Here is a 27926-nt window from a genome sequence, read left to right as displayed (position 1 = left end):
GTCCTTTTTCCTACCACTACCTGCCGTCCATCAGCAAGTCCTATAGGTTGTTTCTAAAAAATATCTATTGATCCACTTCCCTCGGTCTCCAAAACCACCAACCTAGTCCAAGCCCTCATTATCAGTCTCCTAGTCTAATACCTGGTCTCCTTGCTTCCAGTCTCTCCCCACCCCCACTGCAACCCATTGTTTACAGACAGCCAGAATGATTACTTTTTTATTTTAAAAAAAAGGAATTAAGACCTCATCACTCTTTTCCCTGAAACTCCTCAGTTGCTTCAGAATAAAATCCAAATGCCCTAGCATGGTCTACAAGGCTGTGCATGATCGGGCCCCTGCCCATCTTTCCCCGTTAGGCCCAGACTTGTCTCCCGCTCCCGCCTCACAGTGCTCTACCTTCCTTGCTGTTCCCCCAACAAGCCACACCCCTTCCCACAGGCCAGCCACGAGCCTTCATGCCTGCTTTTCCATTCCTTCTGGAGTGCTTCTTCTCCCAGCTCTCCACGTGTCTTGCTTCTTACCCTCAGATTTCAATGTTTCCTCTCTTCACAGGGGCCTGCCCCATCCACCCAGCCTAAAGGCTCCCTCCACAGACACATCTCTTTGGTTTATCTTCTTCACAGCACTGAATTTGTGTGTGTATTTTCTGTTTTTTGTTCCCCCTCTACAGTGGAACCTCCATAAAAAGTAGGGACGCAATCCCATCTGTTTTGTTCACACTATATCCCCAATTCCTAGCAACAACTGGACACTCAATACATATTTGTTGAGTGAATGAAAGAACAAATGAATGAATGAATGAAAGAATAGTAACCTTTTGGTTCCAAGGTTTATTAACAGTGCCTTGTCCTTTTTGGATCCTCTTTTCCCTAGCTCCCAACTCTAATCAACCTCCCCACTGCTGGACTTCAATGTAGTCCCCAAATTTGGAAGAGGAATAGGACAGACTTGGAGATCATTCAGATCTCTGGCTTCCAAATCTTTTTTTTTTAATTTAATGCAGTAAAACTATTCTTTTTAAAACCCAAATCTCCCACAGAACCCCAACATATTAAATATGTAAAGCAGGAGTTGCTCTCGTGGAGGAAAAATACGTGGGGTTTATAGCTCTGAGGAATGGTTTGACATTCACTGCTCTCCTTATTTCAGTTACTTCATGGTACAGACGAGTGAGCAGAGGCCCAGAGAGGGGCCATGACCTGCCCCTCCCTGGACAGGGTACAGCCTCTGGAGCCCTCAGTTCCTGCGCTACTTCCACAGCACCACACTGAGCTCTAGAGTCTTCCCAGCCAGGGCACAGGAAGCTCCCAATAGCGACTTCCAAGGTGAGAGCTTGGGTCTTTTGGTTGCCTTCTCCCTCAGATGGCTGGTCATGTGAGGGGCTGGCTGGAGGGTAGACTGGAAGTGCAGGGAGGTGGGGTGGAGAAGCCAGATGTCTGTGTCGGATGGCTGTTGGGGCTCGGGGGTTGGGGGCTGGAGGGCTGGGAGGAGCTGCCCAGGCCTATGGTGGTTTCTCCCTTCCTCAGAATGAGGCTGCTGAGCTCCTGGAGCAGCTGTTCCTCCAAGGATGCATGTGTCTGGGAACTGTTCTTTGAAGGGGGACCTGGAGGGGGCTCTGGCGGCCTTTCCTCCCGGCCTGCCTTGGAGAGAAGGGGTTGATCAGAGGACCTCTGGCTGACGAGTGGGGTCTCTGGCTTGGCCGTCTGCTCCCTCATGGTGGAGAAGGAGGTGGAGATGTCCTCCATCAGCTCCGAGAAGTCCCCCACTTCCTCGTACACTGGCTCCTCATACACAGACTTCTCCAGTTCCTCTTGCTCCTCCACAGACCCCTGGGATGACTTCATCGGCTGGGTGGGAATGGGTTGGCAGGGGCAGAGTTAGAGTTACTGGATTATTTACTTCTATCATTTATTGAGCTCTTGCTCTCAGCCAGATGCTACAGAATACTTTGCAGATACGGTATCAGAACAACTCCATACAATGGGATACACTGAAGGTGAGTGAACTGAGGCACAGAGTGGTTAAGTAAGTTGCCAAATGCTGGGGCTGGGGCTTGAACCCAGATCTATCTGACTCTAAAGTGCATTCATCTAACCACTTGCTTTCTGTTTCTCAGATCTTGTAACCACTTCCTCCTTTCCTCACCACATCTCACCATCTCTCATTTTCTGCACTTTTTCCGGCCCCCATTCTATCTCTCTTTCTCTCTCTCTCTCTCTCTCTCTCTCTCTCTCACACACACACACACACACACACGCACGCATGCACACACTGATGACCTGCATCAGGACAGATACAGAGTGCACACTGGCTCAGGCAGCAGCACAGAGGAACACAGCGCTCGCAGGCACACAGCTGGAGCAGGCACAGTACTCACAAAGAACATGGACAGGGTCCTCCGATTGTGAAGTCGCCTCTGGACACAGGCGGGGTGGGGATTTGGGGAGAGAAAGACACAGAGACACAGTGAGGCCTGGCAATAAAAGGTGGATCGTGGGGATACAGAGAAGACAGAGGGAGGACACCAGGCGGACAGGTGCATCACTCCCTGCTCCGGTGCGGCAAGGGCACGGGCAGGGATCAGGAAGGGGTTGAGGTGGGCTGGGATCTCACCAAGGTCTGATTAGCAGACAGGAGGGTGGCCCCGCTGTCATCCCCACGGATGGGTAGCAAGGGCATGGTGCCAAACTTCTGACGGGCAATGTCAGAGGAGGAACGGCGTCGTAAGACCACTGGCTGCTGGTCATCATACTGGAGGGAGGGGGAAGGGTTGGCACAGGTGAGAACAGGAGGTACCGCGGGTAGAACTGGGACCACAAACCTAGCCCTCCGTTCTTCCCCTTCTCCTCACCTGGGCTTTGAGGATGCTGGTGGTCCAGTCCCACATCTCATCCTCATCAGCACAGGACAGGTAGCTGAGGGCAACAAGAGGGGAATTTAGGGACAGGAAAGAGGTCACAGCTATAGGGATGGAGAATAGGAAAAGGGAGGGAATGAAGGACAGGGAGCAGGTTTGGGCCAGAGGAGAAGCCAGACTGGGAGGTACTCACAGGTGCATCTTCTCCAGTATCAACGTGAAGCCCCACCTGGGAGGTAAGGGAAAACAATTGATGGGGTGATCAGAAAGGCAGAGGGGTGGTGGCGGGAAGGCCCTGGAAGTGTGGGCTAGGGAAGAAAACTCACGGTGTGGGAGGCTTTAATTTCTTGCGGATCCCCAGGTAGACCTTGGCACCTTCCAAAGGCCACTCCCGTTCTGGTTTAGAGCTCTGAGAACAAGAACGGGGTCAGTGAGGTTGAGAGGTGAGAGAAGGATTGCAGTTCATGAGGCTGAGAAGTCACAGAAGGAAGCATTGGGGTTATGTGATCCCAGGGCCAGGGAAACAGTGAGGTTGATGAGGTTATGGGCTGTGGAGTGAGGGTCAGGGCAGTCATGGCGCCTTCCACCCGGCCACTCAGCGCCACCCTCCCCGATTGCCCCAGGGCTCCACCTTCTTCTCCTTGAGCAGCAGCAGGCAGCGACCACGAAGCAGAAAGAACCTCTCCTGGAAGCGGTTTCCCAGCAAGCGGGGTGGTTCCTCTCGACACCGCAAGAGCCCCACCTTCGGGCTCTCCCGCCGGACACCTGGGTACAAATGGGTACTTCTAGGTGCGGGGGGGGGGGTCCCTGGGGAAGAGGTCTCGAGGAGCTGGGCTGAAAAAGGAGGCTCACCTGTAAAAAGGCAGCTGGCCCGGGCCAGGGAGACTTTTCTCAAGAGCAAGGAGGCCGAGCAGGGCTCTGGGAGCTGACACCATTGTAAGGCCTGCTCCAGGACCCTTTCCTTGGGGTGCAGTGGCCGCTCTAAGGGACAAGGTGGGGGTGGGTATCAACCAGAATATCCACCCACAGCCAGGAACTCCTTTCCTACCAGTCACTCATTCATTTGTCCATTCCACTCTCTGGCCACAGCATGTGTGTTAGCCTGACTCTCCGCCAGGCACAGTGCTGGCCCAGGCGTTGCCATGGCAAGCACGAAACACATGACCTGCCCTCACAAAGCCCACGGCCTGGTGAGGGAGCAGACAGTAAACAGGTATGTAACAAAACAATCACAGACAAATAATTATTTTGAAAGAAACAACAAGAAGCTGAAAAAGAGAATAACGGGGCAGGTACTGCAATACTGCTTTCAAGCAAGGCCTTTCAGAGGAAGCATTTGTAAATGAGGCTCAGAGGCCTGAAGGGTTAGGAGGAAGAAGTCAGCTAAGGTCGGGGGAAGAAGATTTCAAGCAAGGCAAAATGCAAGAACAGAGGCCCTGAGTCAGAAAAAAATGTGTTTTAAGGAATCGAATAGCCAGTGTGACTGGAGCAAAGAGAATAGGATAAATTATGTGAGATGAGATCTGAGAAATAAGTGAGGGCCAGATGCTCAGTCTTGTGGACCACAATGAGCAACTTGAATTTTAAGTTCAGCGGGAAGCCCTTGGAAGGTTATAACCATGGGAATGGCATTATCTGATTGATTTATGCGTGAAATGCCCATTTGGATTGTCAGGAGGCACGAATGGAACAGTGGCCAGTTACTTCCTTTTGGGGACTGTACATGTTAGTGGTTTATGTTGGGGAGTAGAAAAATAATGGTGACTTTGGTCGGGGTGGTGACAATGGTGGAGATGGAGAGAGTGATAGATCTGAATGGAATCTGCAGAACGAGTTGGTTGGGTTGGGTATGAAGGTGAAGGAAAGGGAGGCGTTCCAGAGGGCTCCCAACTGTCTGGCCTCTATGTGAATGGTGGTGCCAATAACTGAGTTGGAGAAAACTAGGAAACGGCCTGGGTTTTTTGTGAGGGGCCGGGCTGGGAATTGAGTTTGGTCTCAGACGTTTTACATTTGAGAGGTTTCTAAGACGTACAAGCGGAAGTGCCAAGTAGACAGTTGGACATGTGCATAGACAGAAGTGTGCAGTAGAGAGCTGCGCACTTCTGCATCCTGCAGAGGGGCGCGGGGGTCAGGAGGAATGCAGTTTGTGCTCACCTGTTTGTCAACACACCTATTCAGTCAGCAAACACTTATTGAGTCCCTACATACACAGGCTCTGGGCTAAACACTTGGGACATGTGAGTCTGGAGCTCAGAGGAGAGGTCTTGTATGGAGATAAATATTGGGGGGCCAGCTTGTGAAGGGCATTTAAAAAGACTTGGGGATGGATGAGCTCATTCGAGGAGAAATGTAGACAGAGAAAGGAGAAGGGCCCAGGATCGGAACCTGGGTCCCTCCAACATTTGGAATCTGGGCAAAGGAGAATGAGATACCTTTTCAAAGTGGAAGAGAAATCAAGGTTTTGGGGTCCACAAAAACCAAGAAAGGAGAGTATTGAGAGTGAGGGAGTGGCCAAGTATGTAGATTGTCCCCTCACATGCATGAGAAAGTATCTACTGTATTGGGACTATATAGAAATCATTGATGACTTTGACCCTCAGCCACACATGCACACACATGGTCATACTCACCAAGCTCCCCATGCTCGACAACCTCAAATGTCACCCACAGGTCAGTCCCAGCTGGTGTTCCCCGCATCTCCAGTACCTGGTTAGTCAGCTCTTCAGCAGTCAGTGTTGGGGACACCTGGGGTCAGGGCAAAAGCTGAGGACTCTAGCTGGTCATGCCATTTCCCCTGTCCCACATCGTCCTCTCATCTCCCCTCCCATTCCCTCAGGACTGACCTTGAGGGTGACACAGTTGTCTGGGAGCAGTTGCTCTATATAAACCTCCATGATGAGGTCTCCAGCCTGGGACAGCTGAGGGAAAGGAACAGAAGTCAGGAGAACATGAAGGACGTAAAGAATCAAGGGGGTGGTGAGAAGGATGTAAAGAATGCTTATGGGGCAACATGAGGAGTCCTCTCACCCCCTCTTCCCATTCCCCCAAAGTCTCCTCCCAACCCTCACCCCCAACATGGCTCAGGCCCTTAAAAGGGAGAACCCCAGGAGTGGCAGGACCACATCTCTGGGCTGCTTAGGTGCTTCCTGAGACAGCGCAGCACAGCACTTGGGAGGACAGGTTTGGAGTCAGACTGTCTGGGTTCCAACTCTGCCACTCACTATAGTATGCCCTTGGATAAGAGACCCTCCAAACCTCAGCTTCTTTATTTGAAAACTAGGGCTACCTACTTCATGGAGTGGTGTGATGCTAACGTGAGATTACAGGTGCCTGGAATAGAATAAGTCCTCAGGTATTTACTGTGGTATTTACTATTATTATTCTTACCTCTGTCTAATGTAGCTAACCCTTGGATCTCTTTCACGTGGAACTGAAGTGCTTCTGCCACTATCTTGTAATGGAGAATCCTCATGGGGAATGAATGGATCAAATCTTAAACCAAATCCCTCTCCTCAAAGTACCTCCCTCTTTGGGCTTCCCGGATGTCCAGAAACAGAAGGTCAGCTTCCTATCTTGATGTCCCCTCCTGGCCTACTCAGAAGCCAAGGTCAGGACAAGTTACCTGCACATCCTTCCAGGTGGTGATAAGACTGACCTCCAAGTCAATCTGAGCTACCTGGTCAGAGTCGATCTGTGGAAGAGCCAAAGCGGGTGTGTCGGGGCAGGGGGTGGTGAGCAGATGGATACTGGGAAGGGAGGGGAGCAGGGAGAGAAGTGATGGCCAGAGAACCTGTCGGAGAGGGTTAGAGGCTCGAAGAGCTAAGAACTAGTCAGGCAAGGATGTTAGGAGCAAGGTTGTGGGGAAGAGGGACCCAGGGTTCTAGCAGGCGGTTCCTGATGCTGAGGCCTTCAGAGGGCCTGGGGCTTGTTGGGGTGAGTGGACTGCAGAGCTCAGGAAGAAGGACTGTGGGGTCAGGGCTAGACAGAGCTTACTTCAAAGACAGAGACATAGCCGTCGATGAGTTCCTGCAGCACCCGCACCTCGTGTTCCCCACGCCCGTCTGTTTGGAACACACTGGGTGCAAACAGCAGGGCCAGGTTCCGCGTGCACATCTGATTTAGAGCTGCGCACTTCTGCACCCTGTAGAGGGGCGCGGGGGTCATGAGGAATGCAGTTTATGCTCACCTGTTTGTCAATGCATCCTATTCATTCAGCAAACACTTATTGAATCTCTAGTGTACACGAGCCCTGGGCTAAACACCTGGGATGCAACAGTGAGTAAGACAATACTGGCCTCAAGGAGCTCCCAGTCTAGGGAGGGACAGACAAGGAATGGGTGATTATAAAGATAGGAGGGGTCAGCAAACTTTTCACATAAAGGAACAGATAGGAAATGCTTTAGGTGTGTAGACCACACAGTCTCTGTCTCAACTCCTCAAGTCTGCTGTTGAGGTATGACGGGAGCCATCGAAATGAACGGGCACAGCTTTACACTTTCTGTACAAAACTTGATTTACGAAAGAGGCTGTGGGCTGGCCTTGGCCCATAGGTCCTAACTGGCCAATCCCTGAGATACAGTGTAATTAGTATATAATATTGCTGGAGTTCATCCTAGAATCTTTTAAAAACCTGTCACCCCAACAGAGACTGGTAAAGATAGATCTGCATCTCATTCTTTTTTATCTCCTACATCTACTCCTTTGCTTGGCATAGAATAACAAAACCAAATAAAATTGACTTCTCACCATTTCTGAATGCTTACTACACAATGCCAGGTGCTGTAGTTAAGAACTGTAGCCCTGGCTGGTGTGGCTCAGTGGACTGAGTGCCAGCCTGTGAACCAAAGGGTCACTGGTTCGATTCCCAGTCAGGGCACATGCCTGGGTTGCAGGCTAGGTCCCCACTGGGGGGGGCACATGAGAGGCAACCACACATTGGTGTTTCTCTCCCTCTCTTTCTCCTTTCTTTCCTCTCTCTAAAAGTAAGTAAGTAAAATCTAAAAAAAAAACCCCAAAACCCCAAAACAAACAAACTTAAAAAAACCCGACTTTACAAGCATTGTCTCATTTAAACCTCATATCACCAGTGAGGTGGATACTATTCATCATATCATCCTTCTTTTACAAATGAGGAAACTGAGGCTTAGGTCTGTCTGACTCCAAAGTCCACACTGACGCTTGATGCTGCAATACCTTTGCTTAACAGCTGTTTGTGGGATGGACGAATATACGTAAGCAAGGGGTTTGGGCAGAAGTGATGAAGGGTCAGTGAGGGGCTAATAGGGGGTCTACGAGACTGACCGATAGAGATGCCCAATGAGGGTGGCCAGCGTGCGGCGGTTGACCCTTGGCAGGCAGCCAATCACTTCTTTGTATTTCTCCAGGCGCTGATTCTTCTGGGGCAGCTCTGAGATGGAATGGGGAAGGGTTAGAGAGGCTCAGGGAAGGAATAGTGGGAAGATTTTTAGAGAACTAAACCCAGAATGGATGTGTTTCTGCCCCCTTCCCACTTTGCCCTGAGCTGAGTCCCTGGGTGATCCTCTAGTGGGGGAAGTGCTAGGGAGGGGGGCTTCCCCATCCCACAAGTGAGCCTCAGGGATTCTCGGGGTGGGGTGGAGTTCCTGGCCGCCCCCTGGTTGCCCACGAGGAATTCTGAGGGATCTTAGGAGTACCAGCAGCTTCCCGCCAGCGAGGCAGCAACCGTGCTGAGGTCACGGGGTCATCGAGCTCTCGAAAGAATCGTTTGAGTGTGTCCGTGACATCCTCCACAAAGTGCTCCCCTGGCCTGAGCTTCACTGACCGGGCGTCCCGCCGGAACTCAGCCAGGAGCCGCAGGCTGCGGGCACGGGCGCCTCCTTTCCGGTATACACCTTCCAGCCGGAGCCCTGAGAACAGCCAGCATCTCTGCTTGCAACGGCACAGAGCCCCCCCAGTACCCGCCCAGCATCCCATCTGTGACCCCCCCTCCTTGCATGGTATATGGCTGTTGGGGGCGTCACAGAAGAGGAAATCTGCCTCCGCGGTCTTGCTTTTCAGGGCCCTGCTCCATCCGCATCCTCAGAAAGTCCTTCCCTAACCACACAATCACACATAGCAGCCCCCATCACTCCCTGTCTCCTCCTCACGTCTATTTTTAAACAGCGCTCTCTGAAATCACATTACTGGTCCTAGTTATTTGAAGATTCCACATTTGCAAATTCATCTACTTGCTCAAATTTATTTGTAACCCCCAAATCAATATTGGTGGCACTTTTTCAGTCATTTGTGAACATGCGCAAAGTGGAGAAAAATTTAAGCTGTTCGTTGGACACCTTCCCAGCTAAGGTCTCATACAGTATACAAGTGTTTTTTCATGAGCTATTTAGAGCCATGTCTTTCGTATCCATGTGCTTTTTTTTGTGGGTAATTGTGCTGTTTAAAATGGCCCCCAAATGCAGTGCTAACACACTGCCTACTATTTCTAAGGGCAAGAAGGCTATGATGTGCCTTCTGGAGAAAATACGTGGGTCACACGAGTTTCCTTCAGGCAGGGGTTGCCGTGCTTGTCAGCCATGAGTTCAATGTTAACAAATCAACAATACATATTAAATAAAGTGTCTTTAAACAGAAACATACATAAAATAAGGTCATGTATTGATCGGTTGATAAAAGTATGACTGGAGGCTCTCAGGGACCTAACCCTGTATTTCGACTGGCACAACATTCAGTATGCATGAACTCAGTGTCGGCGGAAACTTTATAGAATATAACTACCTCGAATGATGAGGACTGATTGTATTTGTTTTCTTGGTCATTACCCATCTCTCCCACTAGTCTCTGAGCTTCATAAGACCTTCCCTATTCACTGCCATAACCCTGTGGCTGGCACGTGGGAGCAGCTCAACAAATATCTGTTGAATAAGAAGTGGCAGTGCAGGAGCCGTGGAGGAGACACGAACACCCACTCTCTCTCTCTCCAGGGCTTTTTCATTGGCCCTCTGACTTAATTCTTCCTGTGAACACAAGGGAGGCTGAGAAGAGGGCAGGGGTCTTGTGAGTGGGGGAAGTCACTGCATGACGCTACCGCCCACGCATGGAGTATGTCATTAAGCCACTGACTATCCACTGTCTTTGTTGTAAGCACAACTATTTGCGAGGTTCATGGATGTGCTTTTCCCCCCTTTACTGCCCTCCTTAATTTTCTGTGAATGTTCCTCCTCAAAAGTTCAGCCTTCTAATGGGGATTCACCCAGGAGATAAATTCTGCTTGGTCCCCACTTGGGATGGAGGATAAAGCAGAGGCCTCAAGATTACAAAGAATTCTGGGAACCACTTGCATAGCTGATCTTTTATGCCTGGAAAACCTCCCACACAGAATAATTGTGTCTCAACCTTCAAGGATTTGGCCGTGCAGCTTGGCTCTGGCCTCGCAGCTGCCCCCGCTTTGTCCTCCATGGGCCTGCATCTCTAGTCGCCTTTCAGCTCCACTCTGTCCAGACCCACACCCCAGAAACAGCTACCTTGGAACATGTGCTACCTGCCAGGTCCTGCGCTAAATGTTTTATAGGTGTTATCTTACTATCACAACTATTCTGGAAAATAAGGAGTGTTAGTGATCCCATGTTACAGATAAAGAACAGAGGCTCAGAAAGGCAAGCAGCTTGCCCAGGGTCACTCAGCAGAGGCTGTCAGTCTGCAGGCTCTGCAGGCAAAGCGTGTAGGCAGATCGCCCTCCCTGGCCGCGCCCTTGTTCCCCGTCCCCCACTGGCTCAGTGTTGGCCAGTACCCACTCACCGTGCTGGGTGACAAAACTGATGCAGGCATCCACGATGATGGGGATGTCACCTCGGCTCATCTGCTGCTCCTGCAGCCCTGTGCCACCCCCACCGGCGGCTCCCCCAATGGCTGCGTTCCATGCTGAGAAGTCCAGCCGGCCCTCTCCCTGCAGATACAGGGTCCTGAGACCCAAGAGGCCCGGGTCAGTGCCACAGCCAAACGATCCTCTAAGAGACCCACAATCGCAAGGACCAAATTTCCCAGAGTCACCAGCAGGGGACAGCAACGCCTAACCTGAACAGGGCCTCTGAACTAGGGAAGGAACTTTGAGGAAGTGAGCAGTGGTCCAACAGGCTGGGGTGAAAGGCTGTGTGTGTGGGCCCAGCTCTCGAAAGGGGGGGCCTAGAGTCAAGGGCAGGGCAACACTTACCTTCCTGTCTCCACCAGGACCAAATGCTCTTTCTTGTCCGGGGTGTCAGCTGCCGAGACTACACCTGGGAGGAGAATCCTGGAGGTTATCATCGACTTCAGTAGCATGACTAATATTTATGAAACATTTGAGGTACGTAGATGCCAGGCTAGGAGCCCTACAAACAATGCTGCAATAAATCCTATGAGTTACATATTATTAGTCTCATTTTACAGGTGATACATAAAGCTCAGAGAGCTTAAGTAACTTGCCTCTGATTACTTGCTATAAAATGGCAAAGCCAAGCTTGAACTCAGGTCTCTTGTCTCCAAAGCCCTAAAACATTACCCTACATTGTTCCTCTTTTAGGAGAACGTAAGAGTACCTGGAACCCTCTCCCAGTCCCCAACCAGCAAGTGACTCCCAATAATGATAATAACAATAAGATTTATAACATACAATATTTACTGAATACTAAGAGATGCCCAGGCCCTGTGATAAGTGTTTTACATGCATTGCCTATTTAAAACTCACTACAATCCTGTTATTTTGCCTGTTGTAAGGCACAGAGAGGTTAAGTAACCTGTCCAAGATCACACAGCTAGGAAGTGATGGAGTGCAGGGGTTCTAAATCTGGGAAGTTTGACTCCAGAACTGGTGCCTGAATCCACTATGTTCTGCTATTTCCCATAGGGACTCCCAGACAGATAATGGTCCACTCCTCCCCACTCCATGGCCACCCTTCATCCCTGTCGCCATCCCTGCTCACTGATCTCCTGTAGCCGCCGAAGATGCACCATGTCCTCAGGGACTGTGGGGCCAGGGCCCGGTGCTGGACACAGGAAGAGGTGGTCACCACGAAGAAGTCCAAACCCTGACAGCCAGAGGCCAGGGGCCAGGGCTGTGTGGGAGGGGGACCGCAGCCACAGGCGGCCCAGCCGCAGCAGCCCAGGGCCCAACAGCTGGTGGCAGCTCAGCGGGGAGAACCACTGTGAGGCAGGAAGAGGACACAGGTAGAGAGTCAGATGGGGAAAGAGACAAGAGGTGGGGGAGAGAGTGAGAGGGCCAGGGAAAGGCAGAGAAAGACATGAAGAGAAAGCAGAAGAAAGAGGAATGAAAAGGGACCAGGAGGGAGCGAAGGAAAGACCCAAGGAGAAGACAGAGATGGATGGAGAAAGACAGAAGAGAAATTCAGTTCAATTCAATTTGCTCCAACCAACACAGAGAAGATCCCTGTGTGACAGACTTCGGTCCTTAACCGGGATGTTGGGGTTAGAAAGAAGAGGTCTACAACTAGAGTCATGATGTCCTGGGAAGTCCCACTACACCAAAGGGTGGGGACAGGCTTCATGGAGAAAGGACTCTTTAAGGTGGACCTCAAAGCACTACTTCTCCAACTACCTGTGATGAAGGAAAAGGAGTTTTTTCTTTTCTTTTTTAATTTCTTAACTGTGATTAATCAATACTTTAATGAAAACGATAAAAATGAACTACTAGAGCCCTGGCTCATGTGACTCAGTGGACTGAGCGCCGGCCTGCAAACCAAAAGGTCATTGGTCGAGTCAGAGCACACGCCTGGGTTGTGGGCCAAGTCCCCAGTTAGGGGCATGCAAGAGGCAACAGATGAATGTATGTCTCGCACATCAATGTTTCTCTCCCTCTTTTTCTCTCTCCCTTCCCCTCTCTCTAAAAATAGATATTTTTTTAAATGCTTAAAATGAATTACCAGAAAAGTGAAGCGAGAAAAGAAATACATACAAAATACCAGCCCCCAATTTTTATAATGAGAGTCCACACACATAGGTCACTCTATCAAATTGTTATGAAGATTCTAAAAGCTCACTCTCGAGTTCTGTCCTTGGCCATAACAAGAGTCCATGGGCCAGGACAGCGTAAGTCTGTAGCCCACATGTTGGGTGGCACCTCTGCCTTAAAGGATGGGCTAGATTTTTTGGAAAGTGTGGATAATAAGAGAAGACTTGGACCCAGCTCGGAGGGCCACAACAGAGCAATTAAAGGACAGAGAGGACAATTTCTTAGTGTGAGAAGTTACAGGGGTATCAGGAGACTGGGGTCAGAGGCTGCAAAGACAACCTGCGGAGGCCAGAAGGAAGCCTTTGGACGTTGGCAATGGGAAGTCACTGGCCACCCACAGGATAGCAGAAGAGCATGGCAGAGGAAGGCAGCTGCAAGGGGTTACAAGGAGGAACTACAGGCTGCCAGGGCAGAGGACTTTCTGAGAAGTTGTCAGGAGGGCACCAGGGGTGAGCTGAGGGTGGGGCAGGGCTGAGGGAAAAGCTGTTTAAGGATGGGAGTGATTATCATGATCACCGATGCTGTTTCAGCCCCCGCAGATGGCGGGCTTGCTGCCTGCCAGGCAGTGCGGGCCTCACATGTCTCTAATTCTTAGCCTTAAGGAGCGGGTCTTTTATACCCACTCTACCCCTGCGGAAAAGCTCACAAGGCTTAGAGGTGGAGGGCTCAGGTCCCAGGATGTCTGACTCCAGCATCTGAACTTCTAATTCCAGGAGGAGGGTGCAGGATGGAGAGAGTTGGGCTTGCCTGGCCATGGGAAAGCTGGGGCAGATGAAGGCAGCTTGGCCTCTGGACCTGGAGAACTGGGGGGAGAGAGATGGGAGGCAGGGGCAGCTTCTCTGTGGGAAGAGGCCTAGCACAGTGAGGGTTAGGCCGTGAGCTTTGCAGACAAAGGCCTGAATTCAGTCCTGTGCTCTGCTGACTTCCAGCTCTGTGACCTTGACCAAGTGTCTTCATAACCTCGATGACTCAGTTTCTTTATGTGTGAAATGTTAACAGTCCTTATCTCTGAAGGCTGTTGTGAAAATTAAATGAGGTATTGAGTGGGCAGTCCTTACCTCAGGCCCTGGCACTGAGTAAGTGCTCAGTCCACCTTAATGGAAGGGGTAGGAATGGTTATAGGAATAGAGAGGACAGGGTGGGGGCAAGTGGGGACAGGAGCACCATGAGCTGTCAGGGAGGGGTCTCCGCCATCTCACCTTGCCCACAGCGCTGACCCAGGCCTCCAGACTGTCAGCTCCGTCAGTGCCAAAATACTGGATCCTTCCCCTGGTGAGGATGAGCTCAAAGGAAAAAGGGAACCTAGAGAGAAGGGGACGTCAGGGAAGAGAGCAGGGGCCAAGGAGGGGGTTTCAGTCTCAGGATCAGGAAGGGAAAAGGGGAGCTCAGTGAGCACAGAGGGCTGTTACCTGTCAAGGTCACCTGGGTCAGTAGGTGGAGGGCTCACACCCAAACATATGACATCCTGGGGCTGGATGAGGCTGAGGGGTTCGGGGCTGCTTTCTGACACAAACATTTCCAGAGCGGCTCCCAGCACACACCACAGTCGGGAAGGAGCTAAGGGGAAGATTGATGGTCAGCAGTCAAAAGACCTCTGTCCCCACTGTCAGAATTCCCATTTACCAGATCTCCATTCAGTGCCAAGCCCTTGGGCTACATATGATCTCACGTAATCTTCACAACAACCCTATGAAGTGAGTATTACATTCACTTCTGTTTTACAGATGGGGAAAATGAGGCCAGAGTTTGAGTCACTTGCCCAATTCTCATGGGTAGGAAGTAACAGAGCTGGGATTTGACCCTGATAGCCTGGCTTCAAAACACAATGCTGCCACCAAGCATAGTTACTCTCTTAGCCTTTGCACCCAGCCCACTCGTGGGCATGACCCCACTTTCCCAAGCCAGTCCTCTCTTCCCTGCCCCTCTATGGTCCATTTGCGCCCATCCTAGTTTCTCCATCTCCTCCCATCCCTTGGCTTCCCACTTACCATCCCGGCCCTTGCGAGGGGGTGGGGGCCCAGCTTTGTTGCTGATGGGACCACAGTACAGGAAGCTGCTATAAGTGGCAGGTACCACCACCTCATTGTACACGCCAATGGAGGAGTCTGGAAGGGGAAGGAGTAGTGGTCAGGTCAGGCCACTACCGTGGGATGGTCTGAGCTCCTGAGGACAGGGATTGAATTGAGAAAGACAGTGGGACCGAACTCCACTGGCAGTGCGGCTCCGTAGAGCCCAGTCAGGCTGGACCACTCACGACTCAGTTTAGAAAAGAGGGTGCCATGAGGCCTCTAACCCAGCCCTTGCCCAGTGCCTCTCCCCACTAGCCAGCCTACTAGGTAGTCAGTCCTGGGAGAGGTCGCAGAGCATGGGTCATCTGTAAATGTCTCAGCCCCTCTGGCTTGACCCCTGGAGACCAGCATCTTAAGATGACCATTTCTATGATCAGACCATAGATGAGACCCAGAGAGATGAGGCTTGGCCTATGGTTTAACCCAGTCGGGGGCAGACCAGCACTAACACTTCATCCAGGTCCACAATCCAGGGAGTGGCCAGGGTCAGTCATTTCATAACATCAGGAAATAGGCCGAGGATCTGGAGGTCTGGGAAACTGCCTAGGCTGGGCCCTCGTGATGGACGCGGTCAGGGGTTAATCGCAGCTCCATGAAAGAACCACGGCAGGGGTTGGGGCTGAGAACTGTTGAGGGGAAAGAGAGGAGGCACTTATGGGCTTACCTGGGGGCAGGAGACTAGGGAAACTGCCATCGACGGCCAAGGGAGACCAGGGCTCCTCGCCCTCAGAGGCCTCGACACAGAGAAGCTGGGTCATGTTTTTCAGCAGGTTGGGTCCTGCCACAGCAGCACACAGTGCCTGCAGGGAGAGCAGGGATCCTGTTAGCCCACGACTCAACCTGAGAGCCCTGGAGACAGTCTGCTGGTCACCCAAAACAGCCCCCTTTGCCCCCAAGTCAACTAGGATACTGCTTTTCCCCTCCCCATCAGCCCCCAGTGGTCCCTCCTACCTGGAGGAGCTGGCTGTGATCTGGATACTGAGGGTGGGGCTTCCGGAAGACACCCAGCCGGTACTTCCGGGAGATAAACTCTCCCCGTGGGCCCGGGGTTGCATCTGGATGCAGCCTCTCACCCGGGGGCAGGGCCCCTGCCCAGAAGCGGTTGGCTCGATCATTTCCCAAGACAATGAACAACTGCAAGATGACAAGGGGCAGAGCTGAGTGATGGAAACTCAGAAGTCTCCAGACATTCCAATCCCGTGTCCCTAGGGCCTCTTTGAGATGTTCTCCTTCCATCCCCCATATTCTCCCTCTTCAAACTCCTCACCTGCACTATCTCATTGCTCCAGACACTCGTGTCCAGCTTCAGACTCTGCACCTTGGAGATGCCAGAACCCAGAGCCCGGTGCTGACCTGTTAGGGCATGTGGGGCATGTGACACATGTGCCCTGAGCCCTCCCCCTCCAGTCCCCCTTCTTCTCCCCATTTCGGCCACAGGCTCCTGCGCTCACCTGCACACTGTTTGCAGATGACCACTCCCAGGTTGACAGCAGCCCAGTCTGGGCGGGAGGCCCCACAGTCCGCACAGTGCAGGTTTGCCCGATTGGACCAGATCTTCTCAGCCACCTCGTAGTCAGACAGGGTCTCGGTTACTGCTTCCTGCAGAGCGGCCGCCCAGCTCTGCCGAGCCCCCCCAGACTCTGCTGTGAAGCTGAGGGGCGGACAGCCAGTCTGTGGGCATGGACCCCCCCCAACAACGACTTGTCCCAGCCCACTAGCCGTTCCTGCAGGGACCACCACAGGCCAGCCCAGACCCTCCTTGACAGCCTAGACCCTGCTCCCTGGACTTCCATCAGCGCACACCCACTGACACCCTGCTGAGGAGGCCACCAGTCCTTCGCACCCCTGCGTCTCCCTCCGAAGCCTCTCCCCCAGCCCTGCCTCCGGCCAGTCTGGGCCCCACCTGAAGCAGCGATGCGGTGTGAGCAGGTCGAAACTGCGACTCTTGGTCTCCCGGACACTGCACCCTTGCAGTTCAATGAAGCAGATCCCGATGCCCAGGGAGAAGGCCTGGGGGGGCGGCGGGGGAGGCGCAGTGAGGTGTCAGATTGGGCTGGGCCAGGCCCCTCAGCCCCGGCCGGCCCTCCTCACCTGCTCACTCTTGTACAGTGCCAGCTCTCCAGGGCTCAAGGCGGCAAACACCTTGGCCTTTTGTCCACGCAGCTCCAGCATGCCTGTGCGGAGGGGTCGGGGCGGTTGGGGGGCCCGGGGGTGGCCCTGGAGCCGCTGCTCCTTCAGGCAGGATTGCAGCGTGGAGCACCAAGTGTCCCGCTGAGCTGGCAGGGGATAGGAAGCAGGTCAGTGGGCTGTGTGCACACATGGCCTCCCCACCCCCGCCCCGATGCAGGGGCCCTGGCCCTCACCCTCGCTCTCTGTGCGGAACACAAACACCCGCTGGCTTGTGATGACCTGGAATTTGTTGTCCTTGCTGCTGCGGGTCATCTCGATGGCAGACAGAGGGATCACGCCCTTGGGGAAGGGGTCCTGGAGAGAGCCCAGTGACCCACAGGGACAGGAACTCGGTCATGTGTGCAGACACCAGGGGCCAGCAGCAACTTTTAATGAGATCTGCACTCATTCCACAAGCAGTGGGATGCAGCTGCTAACCTGGCTGCTTTAGATGCTCAAGTCAGTTATGTAGTGACTGCCTCCCCACCATGGGCTTCTGGCTTCCGATCCTGAGCCTCTCTCAGCCCTCCCTCTCCCTCTCTCCAGGCCCCAAGTAGCATCTTCTGGACCCTCACCTTGTCATTGCCAAAGTACATCAGACTCCTCCCGTTGAACTGCACGAAGCGCCTCTGGAAGACATAGTTTCTAGGGGAGGGAGGGAGCCAAGGTCAGTGAATGGTGGAGGCTGTATCTGGGGCAGGGGGGTCCTAGGGTCTGGGGCACTTGGGACCGGACCTCCACCCCAGAGCCCAGCCTCTCTCCCCTTCCCTTCCCTTCCCAGCAGCCCTACCCCTGAGGGGAGAGCTTGTCTAGCCATCCACTGAGGAGGGGCGTGGGCCGGTCTGCCTTGGAGGAGAAGCTGGCATAGGGTGAAATGAGGTCATCACTGGTCTCCTCTGTGTCCAGGGTGGGCAGCGAGAGGATGGAATCCCCAGGTAGCTCAAGGCTGGCATAGCCCGCATCCTCCCGTGTCTCCGCATCCTGCCTGCTGAGCCTTGTGGGGATCAAGAAAGAGAGGGACGCACATTAGACTCAGTTCCCTGGACATCCCCATGATTAGCACCTAGTAGAATGAATGCCTGCCCGGTACTAGATCTGCTTTTCAAATGGGGGAATGGGGAGGCTAGGAGCCCAAAAGATTAGCACAGACCTCCTTCCATAAGCACACTGGACTTTTTATTGGGAAAATTTCAGTTCCTCCCCTCTGCCATTAGTATTACTTGGTGGAAGAGTAAAGGAAGGGCTGGGTAGAGGGCTCCCTGCCATGGCTGCCTATATCTAATCAATACATTTTATTGCTCTTTCTCCAAAAAGTTCTTGACTTCATCTCCCTGGACCAAGTTCCCATCAGTTCTCAGCAGGGTGATGTAACTGCTTAACGGGTCACCTGCTTCCACTCTGGCCCTTCCTCCCTCGTCCATTTTCGTACCACTACCAGATTGCTCTTTTAAAAATGGACATAAGATCATTTCACTCCCCTGAAGGAAACCCTGTAATCACTTCCCATTTGCATTGAGGATAAACCCAAATTCCTTACCATGGGCTCTAAGACCTCGGACCATGAGAGCCGTGGCTACTCCCCTGACCTCATCTTGTCCCACCCTCGCCTTTGCTAACTACAGATCGGCCACATTCTCCTCCCTCTCTTAGGGCCTTTGCACATCCCGTTTCCTCAGCTCAGAACATGCTTCCTTAGGCCGCCTTTTCTCACCCTCAGGCCTTTGCTTAGGCCATCTTCTCAGAAAGCCATCTATTCTTTTCTATCACTTCCCAGTGGTTCTTAACCTCAGCAGCACAAAATCACTTGGAAAACTTAGAAATACTGGAATATGAGCCCCTCCTAGATGCTTAAATGTGAACTCCTGAGATTGGGGCCCAGCATCTGTAGTTTTAAAAGTTCCCTAGGTTGAGAACCATTCCTCTACCTATTTATTTCTGACTTCCCTGAAAAACTGAAGCCCTCAGACAGGAACCCGCACAGACTCCCAGGGCCTCATCTGCTCAATTTCACACATACTCTACCTTCCTCCTGTTACTATAAATAACACCCCAGCCTAAAGCTGGTCCCTCCTTTGTGCTCTGAATCCTATTTCTCTCACCTACACAAGGACATCGCTCCAGACTTTCTCCCCTTTCTCTCCCCTATGTCAGCTAATGTTCCTTCTCTATCAGATCATGCATATTCACCGGCAAACATATGTAACATTTCGGCCATAAAAAGCCCTTTCTTGACTCCACTTCCGCTACTGACAACCACTCCAAGTCTCTGCTTTCTCCTGCAGAAAAACTCCTGAAGATGTTGTCTCTACCTTCCCAACTCCTTCCATTCTTTCTCGGGCCCACTCTGATCAACCTCCATGTTGCCAATTCCAGAGGTCAGTTCTCGGTCTTCATCTTACTCAACCCTCAGCAGCATCTGACTCAGCTGACCTCTCCTTCCTCCTCGTACATATGTCCTCCTCTTGACTCCTATGACATCACATTCTCCTCTTTTTCCTTCTCCTTCACTAGCCATTTCTTTTCGGTCTGTCTGGTTGACCCTCCCTCTTCTCTCAAACCTCTTATATTGAAGTGGGCCAGGGTGCCGCGCTCTGTCCTCTGCTAGTTGACACTCACTCCCAGCTACCACACACCCGTCTAGCTGCTGACAGCTCACACATTTCGATCTCCAGCATAGACTTCTCTCCCGAACTTCAGACTTGCATATCCAATGGCCTGTCATCTCCTCTTGGGCGTAGGACATACACCTCAAATTCAGCACATCCAAAACGGAACTGATCTGACCCTCAGCCCTCCCCATCTCAGACCATGGCAGCTCTAGAAACTTTCCGCTGTGCAGCGCAGAGCTGTCCGACAGAAGTCAATGTGAAAGCCACATACTACGTCATTTTAAATTTTCTAGTAGCCACATTAAAAAAAAAAGAAAAAGAAAAAGAAACAAGTGAAACTCGTTTTAATAATATATTTTATTTAAACCAATATGCCCCAAACATTATCATTTTAGTATGCAATCGGTATAAAAATTAAGATAATTTATACCTACGTCTATTATATTCACCTAGTATTGCTTTTCTTTTGTACCAAGTCTTTACAATTTGGTAGTTGTTTTGCTGTTATAGCATACCTCACTCCAGACTCGCTACATTTGGACAGCAGTCATATATACGTGGCTAGTGGCCACCACACTAGACAGTGCAGGCCCAGACTGAAACCCTTCACGTCATCCTTAACTGGGCTTTTTCTTACACACCGCAATTTACTAGGATGGTGTGCCTTCAAAATATAAACAAAATCCCACCATTTCTCACCATGTCTACCCCCTAGTCTCAGATGTCTCGCTAGGTTACTGCGACAACCTCCGGAGGCGTGTTGCGCTTCTGCTTTTGCCCTCCACAGAGCATTCCCAACACAGCAGCCAGATGGGTCCTTAAACTGTAAACTGGCCGCTCCCCACCTCACTTAGAGCAAAATCGAAAGTCCCTACAAGGTGCTGCCCCATCCAGCCCCTTTCAGCTCTCTGACATCATCTCCTCCCACTCCTCCACCCTGGCTGGCTCTGCCCCAGCCACCCGCAGCTCCTGTGCCCCGGGCACACAGCCTCCTCCAGTCCTTTCTTCTGGCCTCTTCCCCCCGCCCCCCGCCTGGGACGCTCTTCTCCCAGATGTTGTCATGACTGACTCTCTCACCCCCTGCATGTTTTTGCTCAAATGTCATCTTAACATTCTGGTAATTCTTATTGAAAAATTGCAGTCCATTCTCCCCCGACTCCATCCCAGCCCTCTTACCCTGCTCTGTTTTGCCCCATGCCACCAAACACTTTTTAACATCTGGTGTAACCTGCATACTGTATCCATTGTTAATTGACCATCTCCCCACAAGGGCAGGGATTTCTGATCTATCAGATCTGTTCAATGAACGAATGAAAAGCACTGCTCCCTATTTTAAATTACATGTCCATTTGTCAACTTGTTTTTATTTCCTCTCTGCCCTACTGAGTCACAAGCTGCCTGAGGCAGGGATTAGGTCTGTTACATTCGTTCTGTATTTGAGATACAGATACAGACTTACTGGCCGGTGGGCAGTAGATATTCAATGCACATTTGATGAATAACATGGCCACCACCAGCTTCCCCACTTCCTGCCATCGCCACCCTACTGACTACTCACCTGTGTTCAGCCCTGTCCTGACAGACACCTCTGCCTTCTCTTCTGTTGGACGCCCCTGCGACCCCCACAGGCTGGACACCGTAGTACAGGCAACCAGGGTCCATGATGTGCACTGTCGGGGGAGGGGGAGATGGGAAGAGGAGATCAGGTGAGAGTGTCCGAGGCCCCCAAAGGGCACTGTCCCTTCCCCCTCCCCCAGTCCACGATCACACACCTACCTGTGCCTGTGGTGGGCCTGAGGGCAGGGGTGGGGGCAGCTGTCTGGGAACTGTCTGGGGCCCTGAGGGGAAAGGGCTAGTGGTCATTAAGGGGGGAAGAAAGAAGGACAAGCCCTCATGCCCTGCTTCTCTCTGTGCCCACCCAGCACTGGATCCCCAGGGATGCAACCCCACTCACGTGTCCTGAGCTGTCTGTGGCCCGCCTCTTAAGTCTAGGCCGAAGTAGATGGCATTGGGCATCATCTCCACAGTATTCAAGGCTGAACTCTGCTCAGAGGTGGAGGCGGGGAGAGGAAGGGACCTCGGGCTGGACTCTGGGCTCCTGGGCACTTCTGGTCTTAAGAGAGCTGGGCTCAACCCAGGCCTCTGGGTGGTATTGGGGCCACTGAGCCCACCAAATACTGTCCTGGGCTTAGGCACAGGCTTGGTGGGCTGGGCTTGGGGGGCTGGGCTGGGGGATGGCTCCATGGCACTGTCAGACTGGGGATCCGGGGAGCCCTCCGCAGTGCCCGCCTGCAGCAGGCGCAAGATGCGTTTCCGGTGCCCTGTGGCGCTGATGCCCAACTGCTTCAGGTCCTCGTGGCCCAGGCCCCGGGCTGCACCCGCTGTAACCAGGCCATGCCTCCGGAACGTGTCTGCATACTGCTCCAGGTGCACCGTGGCCAACCACACAGTGATGTCCAGGTCCTGAGGGGCAGCCATGGGGGCTCAGGCCATTGCTGGGGGGAGGGGCAGGGTGAAGGGAGGGCTCAGGCTGAGGTTCCCCTTCCCTGTCTCAAGGTCTGAGGCCTGGACAAGGGGTACCAGGCTCCAGTCTTCCTCCAAAGGAAAAGGACCAGAGGCCTGCAATCTGGAGGCAAAGCCACTCCAGGACATCAGAAAGGGCTTTCTTGCGATGGGAGAATCCCTTCATTTGCAGATGATAAACGGAGGCCCGGAGACAGGAAGAGACTTACCCCGGGCTCACACAAGTTTGTATTAGTGTTGGTCCCCAAGTTTCTGCCCACCCCGGGTCTAGGTCAAAGCTCTGCCCCTGCACAACTGCACAGTCAACCAAGCCAGAACAGGACAAGATGCTAGAACTCTGCAGGGATGGGGTGGAGTGGGTTGGTGGGGAGGAGGGAGCCCATGGTGTGGCCTGATCTTGCTGTGGCATAAGGTGGAGACAGGGCAGCTGTGGCTTAGGAGGAGGTGCAGATCCCACTCCCACTGGTTTCCAGAGCCGAGGCCCAGGCTCAGCCATCCTAATCCTGGTCATTCCCAGTTCCTCCTCCCCTTCCACCTATTGTCTCGGCTCAGACTTCCTTCCTGTCCCTCCTGCCCTGGCCTCCCACACATCCTGCCTGCCTTGGTCAGGCTGCCAAGAGAGCCTTAACTAGTCCCAGCATGTGGGATCCTGGCCCTGGGCAGATGGAGTGAAGAGATGAGGGACCAGAGCCCAAGAGTGCTCCAGGGTCTTACTCCACGCCCCTGCAGTAAATTCACACATGCGCATGCGCACAAGTCAGCACCCACCCTGCAGGGGGTTCAGCGGCGTGAAATGACATCGCCCTTACCTCTGCTTTCTCCAAACCTTCCTTTTCCTTGCCCATACCCTTGGGCTCAGGTCTGAGGTTCGGTCCCATTCGTCCAATCTCACCTTGACACTGGTCTATTCCCTGGACCTACCTCTGATTCTGTCCCCCCTGAATTTTATCTCTGCCCTGTCCCTGTCTCTGACCCAGCCCATTTCCGTCTCTACCTCCAAATCCATCTCTGTCCCTCTCCTTGTTTTGCTCTCTAAGCCTCTCCTTGCTTCAGTCTCTAACTTTAAGTAGATCTTCAGTTGCATCTGTGTCTCTGGCCACCTCTGACTCTAGATTTCTGTCTTTCCCCGTTTCTCTCGTGCGGAGCCCTGACCAAGACTGACCCTCTGGCCCCAGCATCAGTTCTGGCCGCTCCCCGCCTCGCGGTGGCTGTGCCCCATCCCCTAGCTGGGGCCCGAGCGCTTTGCCTTCGGCCCTGACTCAGAGTCCAGTTTCCCGGTGACTCAGGCCGGGCCAGGGCACGGGACTGGGAACCAGGAGGTGCGCCGGGCAGGAGTACGGGGGCGGGCCGGGCAGCCCGGGGCGCGCGGGCTGCGACGAGGGAGGGGGCAAAGAGGGAGGGGGCAGAGGCCGGGCGCCCGCAGGGAGGGGCGGGTCGCGGCCGTGAGCGGCGGGGGAGGGCCCCCGGCGCGGAGGGGGCTTGGGATTCCCACGAAGGCCCTCGAGGAGGTGATGGGGAGGAGTCTGGGCGGCAGGGGCCCGGGGGTGCAGGGGTCCTCACCTCTGCGCGGCCGTCGTCCGCTGCCCGGTGCCCGCCGGGCTGTCCGAAGCTCCTGCTCCCGCCGCGCCGGCCCCGCCTCCCTCAGCCCTCCCCCGACGGGCCCGGTCCCGCCCCGCCGGCCGTTCCCCCCGCGGGGCCCCGGCCACTCCTTGTGCAAGCGTCTGCCTTCAAAAGCTTTGGGCTCCTCACCCAACCGCAGCCCTTATCTTGGGACTGGCCCGCTCAGCCCTCTTGGGGGTTGAGAAGGGGACCGGAACAGGGCCGGAGGCCAGGACAAAGAGGCCGAGACCAGGGCAGAAAGGGGACAGGGAGGGACCTGGAAGGAAGGGAGAGCGTGGCGCGGGGCGGCCGTGCATCCCGTTCTCGTCCTGCCCAAAGGGGAGGGGAAGAGGGCCGGACCCTAAGGCCCCGGGGCACTCCTGCGCCCAGCGCGGTGGCTGGATCGTGGCACCGGTGAATGGGGGCCGAAAGCTGGCCTCCAGGAGTCTGGGATGGCGCAGCCTTCCTGGCTGGGCCCTACAGCAGCCCAGCGATCTGACCTGGGGGAATAGGGGCCGGGGCGCGGCACAGGGGACCCCATCTGCCGCTCCCTCCCCCGGGCCGGGTCCAGGTTTCTTCCCAGAGATGGAGGTCAGCGAGGCCCCCTTTCTTTTCCCAAACCAGAGTGAAGATAGGGCTGGCGTCAGGCCGGTACAGCCACCCAGCAAACGGCCTCTTCTACCTTGGGAGAAGCCCCTTCTCTGCATTCTTCTGCAAATTTGTTGGGGGTGGGGGGTACCTGCGGAGACATGGCTCTTCTCCCCTCCCCCATCTATCCTGGAGCCCGCGCCTTGAAACCTGCCCCCCAGAGCCCGAGGCACTTCCCCCTCAGAGCCCGGCTGGTCTTCAGTTCTGTGTGGTGTTGGGGGTTGGGTGGGGGGGCGGTGGCTGCTGGCCGGCTGTGTTTTCCTGTTTGTATGAGAGGAAGTTGGCTGTGAGTCAGCAGACACAGGAACTGTCAGTAGTTAGGGAAAGACCCCTACCTCGGGGGACCATGAAGGGAGTGTGGGGCAGTGGTCCCCCACTGGGGAGAGAAACTCTCCTCTTCAGTCTCCTCGAGCCCATCCCTCCGAGAAAGAGAATGATAACAGTAATCAATCATTAAAATGGCTACCAATTATTGGGGACTGACTATTATCCCAGGCCCTGTGCAAACACTGATTTGCAAACTTGGGTTAATCCTCACAACAACCCTTAAGATAGGAGGGAGGGTGAATTTTGTCCCCTCCGCTTTCCAGATGGAGGAGACATTTTTCTAAATGGGCAACTGTGGGGCCAGGCTAGTGTTCCCCACGGACCTCCAACCCCAGGAGTGAAAACCGACCAAAGGCCTCAGCTCCTTCTCTCTGAGCTCCACCTGCTCCAGGTCTCAGGCCAGACTCCCCCTGGGCTGCTAGCAGCCCCTGACCAGCTCAGCAGAGATCCCAAGGCAGGCCCGTTCCTGGGAGGTAGGAAGCTCCTCTGCCAGCTGACGTTGGCTCAAGGATTCCCCCTGGTCTTGCCGAACTTTCCTTCTATTGCCTGGTGGCCTAGGACGCTTTCTCCCCCACCTTCGTCCCCTCTCTCCCTCGGAGCCTCCCAGCCCCAGGCTCACCTTCTGCTCACAGACAGTCCCTTAGTCAAATCCTTGCCCTCCTCATCCTGCCTTGGCAGCTTCTTCTTGGAGGACTCGGAGTAACCCCACAAAAGAGGGGAGTTGGGTGAATTAGTACAGGCACAGGGGGCTTGCAGGGATGGGTGCCGGGGGTCCTGGGCAGGGATCAGGTGCAGGAGTTCTGAACCTTTTTTGTCATGTTCCCCTATGACAATCTGATAAAACCTACAGTCCTGGACTCAGACTAGTGTTTTAAAATGCATAAAAGGAAATATGTAGGATTACAAAGGAAACCAATTACATTGCAATAAAGTTACAAAACTATTTTAATGTGATATGGTAATGTATGTGCTTCTTGATAAATGCTTTAAATAAGATGTAGCAGTAGGTTGATAACTCACATAATTTTGAAGCAGTGATGAACATAAATGCTATTTCAAAATATCTGTAATATTGTACTATGATACAAAAATATATGTGATTTCTTTTGGTGACAAAGCCATAGTTATGGCTAATATGACTGGTTTATTGCTATTGTCATAATTGAAGGTAATACTAAATTTATAGCTAGAGATTAGTGAAAATAATGCAATTTTTTTCCCCATTTAAGTCCAGTGACTCCAAGTTGAGGACACCTGAGCTAGAGAGTCAGGGCAAAGCTGAAAAGAGGGACCCAGCTCCATTCCTCACAGGACAGTGCTTTCTCTGACTTAACCCTTTGGGAAGGCGGGGTGGAGCCTCTGGCCCTTCAGTTGTATCTTTCTGTTGTATCTTTTGTCTGTCTTTCTCCCTGCTCCTCTTTTCCTTTCTCTTATTTCTGTCTCTGCCTCTGTCTCTTTCCATCCCTCACCAACACCCCCCGCCATCTCTGTTTCTCTTTCTGCTTTGGTCTGTTTTCTTCTTTGTCTTTCTGTCTTTCTCTGAATGTATTTCTGTCCTTACTGAATCTTTGTGTGATTTTCTCTGTGTGTCTATCTCTCTTTCTGCCTCTGTCCATCTCTGTCTCTCTGTGTCCCCATAACCTGTTACTGAGGAGACAGGACAGACTCAGAGGATTCCGGCAGCCTGTGTACAGTGGAGCAGAAAGAACTCGTCAATTCTAGGGTCACTGGGAGCTAGAAGAGGGAGCGTGCCTGGGCCTCCGGCTCTGGCCAGGGAGGCACAGTCTTTCTTTCCCCACCCCCTCTTCCATTCTCAGCCTCCTTAAGGATAGAAACAGGTCAAGACAGAGATAAGTGAGAACAAAGGCAGGGAGTTGAGCCATCCCAGGGTACCAAAGAAAGGGGCGGAAGCCTTTTTGTGACCCTGAACTTGGGTACAGTGGCTCTTTCTCCAAACTCTACTCTGTGCAGCTGTAGTCCGGGAATCCAGGTGTGGAGGCTGCTCTACAGCAAGCCTGCAGCAAGATAAGCCATGCCAGGCCGAGCCGGAGAACTCCCTCCAGGGACGACCTTGGCTGGTAACCTGGGCTGAGCTGCCTTGTTTGTCTTGGGGTATCATCTGTGACTTCTTCAGGGCCTGATGGGCAAGGGGTTATTAGGGAGGGACCCTTTATGAGCCTTAACTCTGGACCCCACCAGTTCACTCAGGGACCCCACAGAGTGAACTGGCATTACTGATGCCAGATTATTACCATTCTGCATTATTGACCATCATCATCCGATCTCCCTGCTCTGGTCTAATCTCAGTATAAACTGCAGGGCTTGTGTGACCCAGTGTAGGCGTGGAATTACAGTCTAAAAATAAGATACAGCCCAGGAAAGAGAATAGATACATTCTCCAATGTTTCCTCTCTCAAAAGACCTCATAACCTACAGAACACTTCTATGTGGCTCGCAAGCCTCGGTTTCTGGGCTGCCTTCCTCCTCAGTACCCTATCTCCCCAAAGTCCTCCCCATAGCCAGCCCAGCCTTGCTCTGTCCCATGCCCATTACCGGGCAGTTGGATTTCAGCCTCTCTGGCATTTTGCAGGGAGGGAAGAGAAAGAAGGAAGATGACATTCATAAATCTTAACCTCTACACACGGGACAAAAGGGAGTGAGCAGAGCAAAGGGTAAAACTGAGCAAGGAGGGGTATGCAAGGGAATTTTCCAATTCCTCCTTCTGTATCTCCCTTTGCCCCTGTTCCTCCCCCCTCAAACCATAGACTACTACAGCCACAGCCACTTAGGAGGCCATTTTGTTTACTTGAGTCATTAAGAGTCTCCAAAGTCAAATCCTGACCCACCTCTACCAGCTACGTGACATGAGACAAGTTACTTAATTTCTCAGTGTCTCAGTTTCCTTTTCTGCAAAAACGGAGATGATAATAGTGTCTACTGCACAGGGTTCTGATAAAGATTAATCCATGGAAATAGATGGATATGTGGAAAAGGGTTTGATGCACCATAGGGCTCAATAAATAGTTCTCATTCCTTGTTACTCTTTTTACCAGACACTTCCATGGTGACTCTGGAGTAAAACCAGCTTGTCTGTTACCCCATCATCCTGGTACATCCCATGGTCTTGTTTTAATCGATCATCCCAT

The 27926-nt window shown here is 52.9% G+C and overlaps 1 protein-coding gene across 1 annotated transcript; it reads right to left on the bottom strand.

Moving 5' to 3' along the window:
- Positions 1 to 847: 847 nt before the first annotated feature.
- On the bottom strand, positions 848 to 23829 carry ARAP3 (ArfGAP with RhoGAP domain, ankyrin repeat and PH domain 3). Its single transcript, XM_054568279.1, has 33 exons — positions 23767 to 23829; positions 21638 to 22178; positions 21460 to 21521; positions 21242 to 21353; positions 17865 to 18068; positions 17650 to 17719; positions 17269 to 17389; positions 16997 to 17181; positions 16809 to 16915; positions 16357 to 16556; positions 16173 to 16258; positions 15857 to 16039; positions 15570 to 15705; positions 14825 to 14941; positions 14246 to 14393; positions 14036 to 14138; positions 11791 to 12010; positions 11043 to 11106; positions 10631 to 10794; positions 8530 to 8742; positions 8159 to 8264; positions 6851 to 6998; positions 6480 to 6548; positions 5701 to 5775; positions 5488 to 5602; positions 3710 to 3838; positions 3489 to 3622; positions 3184 to 3266; positions 3051 to 3086; positions 2852 to 2915; positions 2614 to 2751; positions 2378 to 2416; positions 848 to 1847 (listed from the first exon to the last, which is right to left on the bottom strand). The coding sequence occupies exons 2-33, from the start codon at positions 22159 to 22161 to the stop codon at positions 1371 to 1373; spliced, it is 4632 nt and encodes a 1543-aa protein (XP_054424254.1). The 5' UTR covers positions 22162 to 22178; positions 23767 to 23829; the 3' UTR covers positions 848 to 1370.
- Between the last annotated feature and the right edge of the window lie 4097 nt (positions 23830 to 27926).

The sequence above is a fragment of the Pteronotus mesoamericanus genome, unplaced genomic scaffold (assembly GCF_021234165.1).
Source record: "Pteronotus mesoamericanus isolate MK-2021 breed Mesoamerican mustached bat unplaced genomic scaffold, CSHL_Meso_final contig_2, whole genome shotgun sequence".
In the NCBI taxonomy this organism is placed as follows: Eukaryota; Metazoa; Chordata; class Mammalia; order Chiroptera; family Mormoopidae; genus Pteronotus; species Pteronotus mesoamericanus.
This window is presented reverse-complemented; position numbering and strand designations above follow the sequence as displayed.

What these genes read in the sequence shown, in the direction of transcription:
- ARAP3 (XM_054568279.1), bottom strand. Translation starts at nt 22,161, where the DNA reads ATGGCTGCCCCTCAGGACCTGGACATCACTGTGTGGTTGGCCACGGTG. An exon ending in TGTACTTTGGCAATGACAAG is followed by an intron (nt 17,390 to 17,649) that starts GTGAGGGTCCAG and finishes GGCTCTCTCCAG; the next exon opens with GACCCCTTCCCCAAGGGCGT. An exon ending in TCGGCGGCTACAGGAGATCA is followed by an intron (nt 11,107 to 11,790) that starts GTGAGCAGGGAT and finishes TTCTCCTCCCAG; the next exon opens with GTGTAGTCTCGGCAGCTGAC.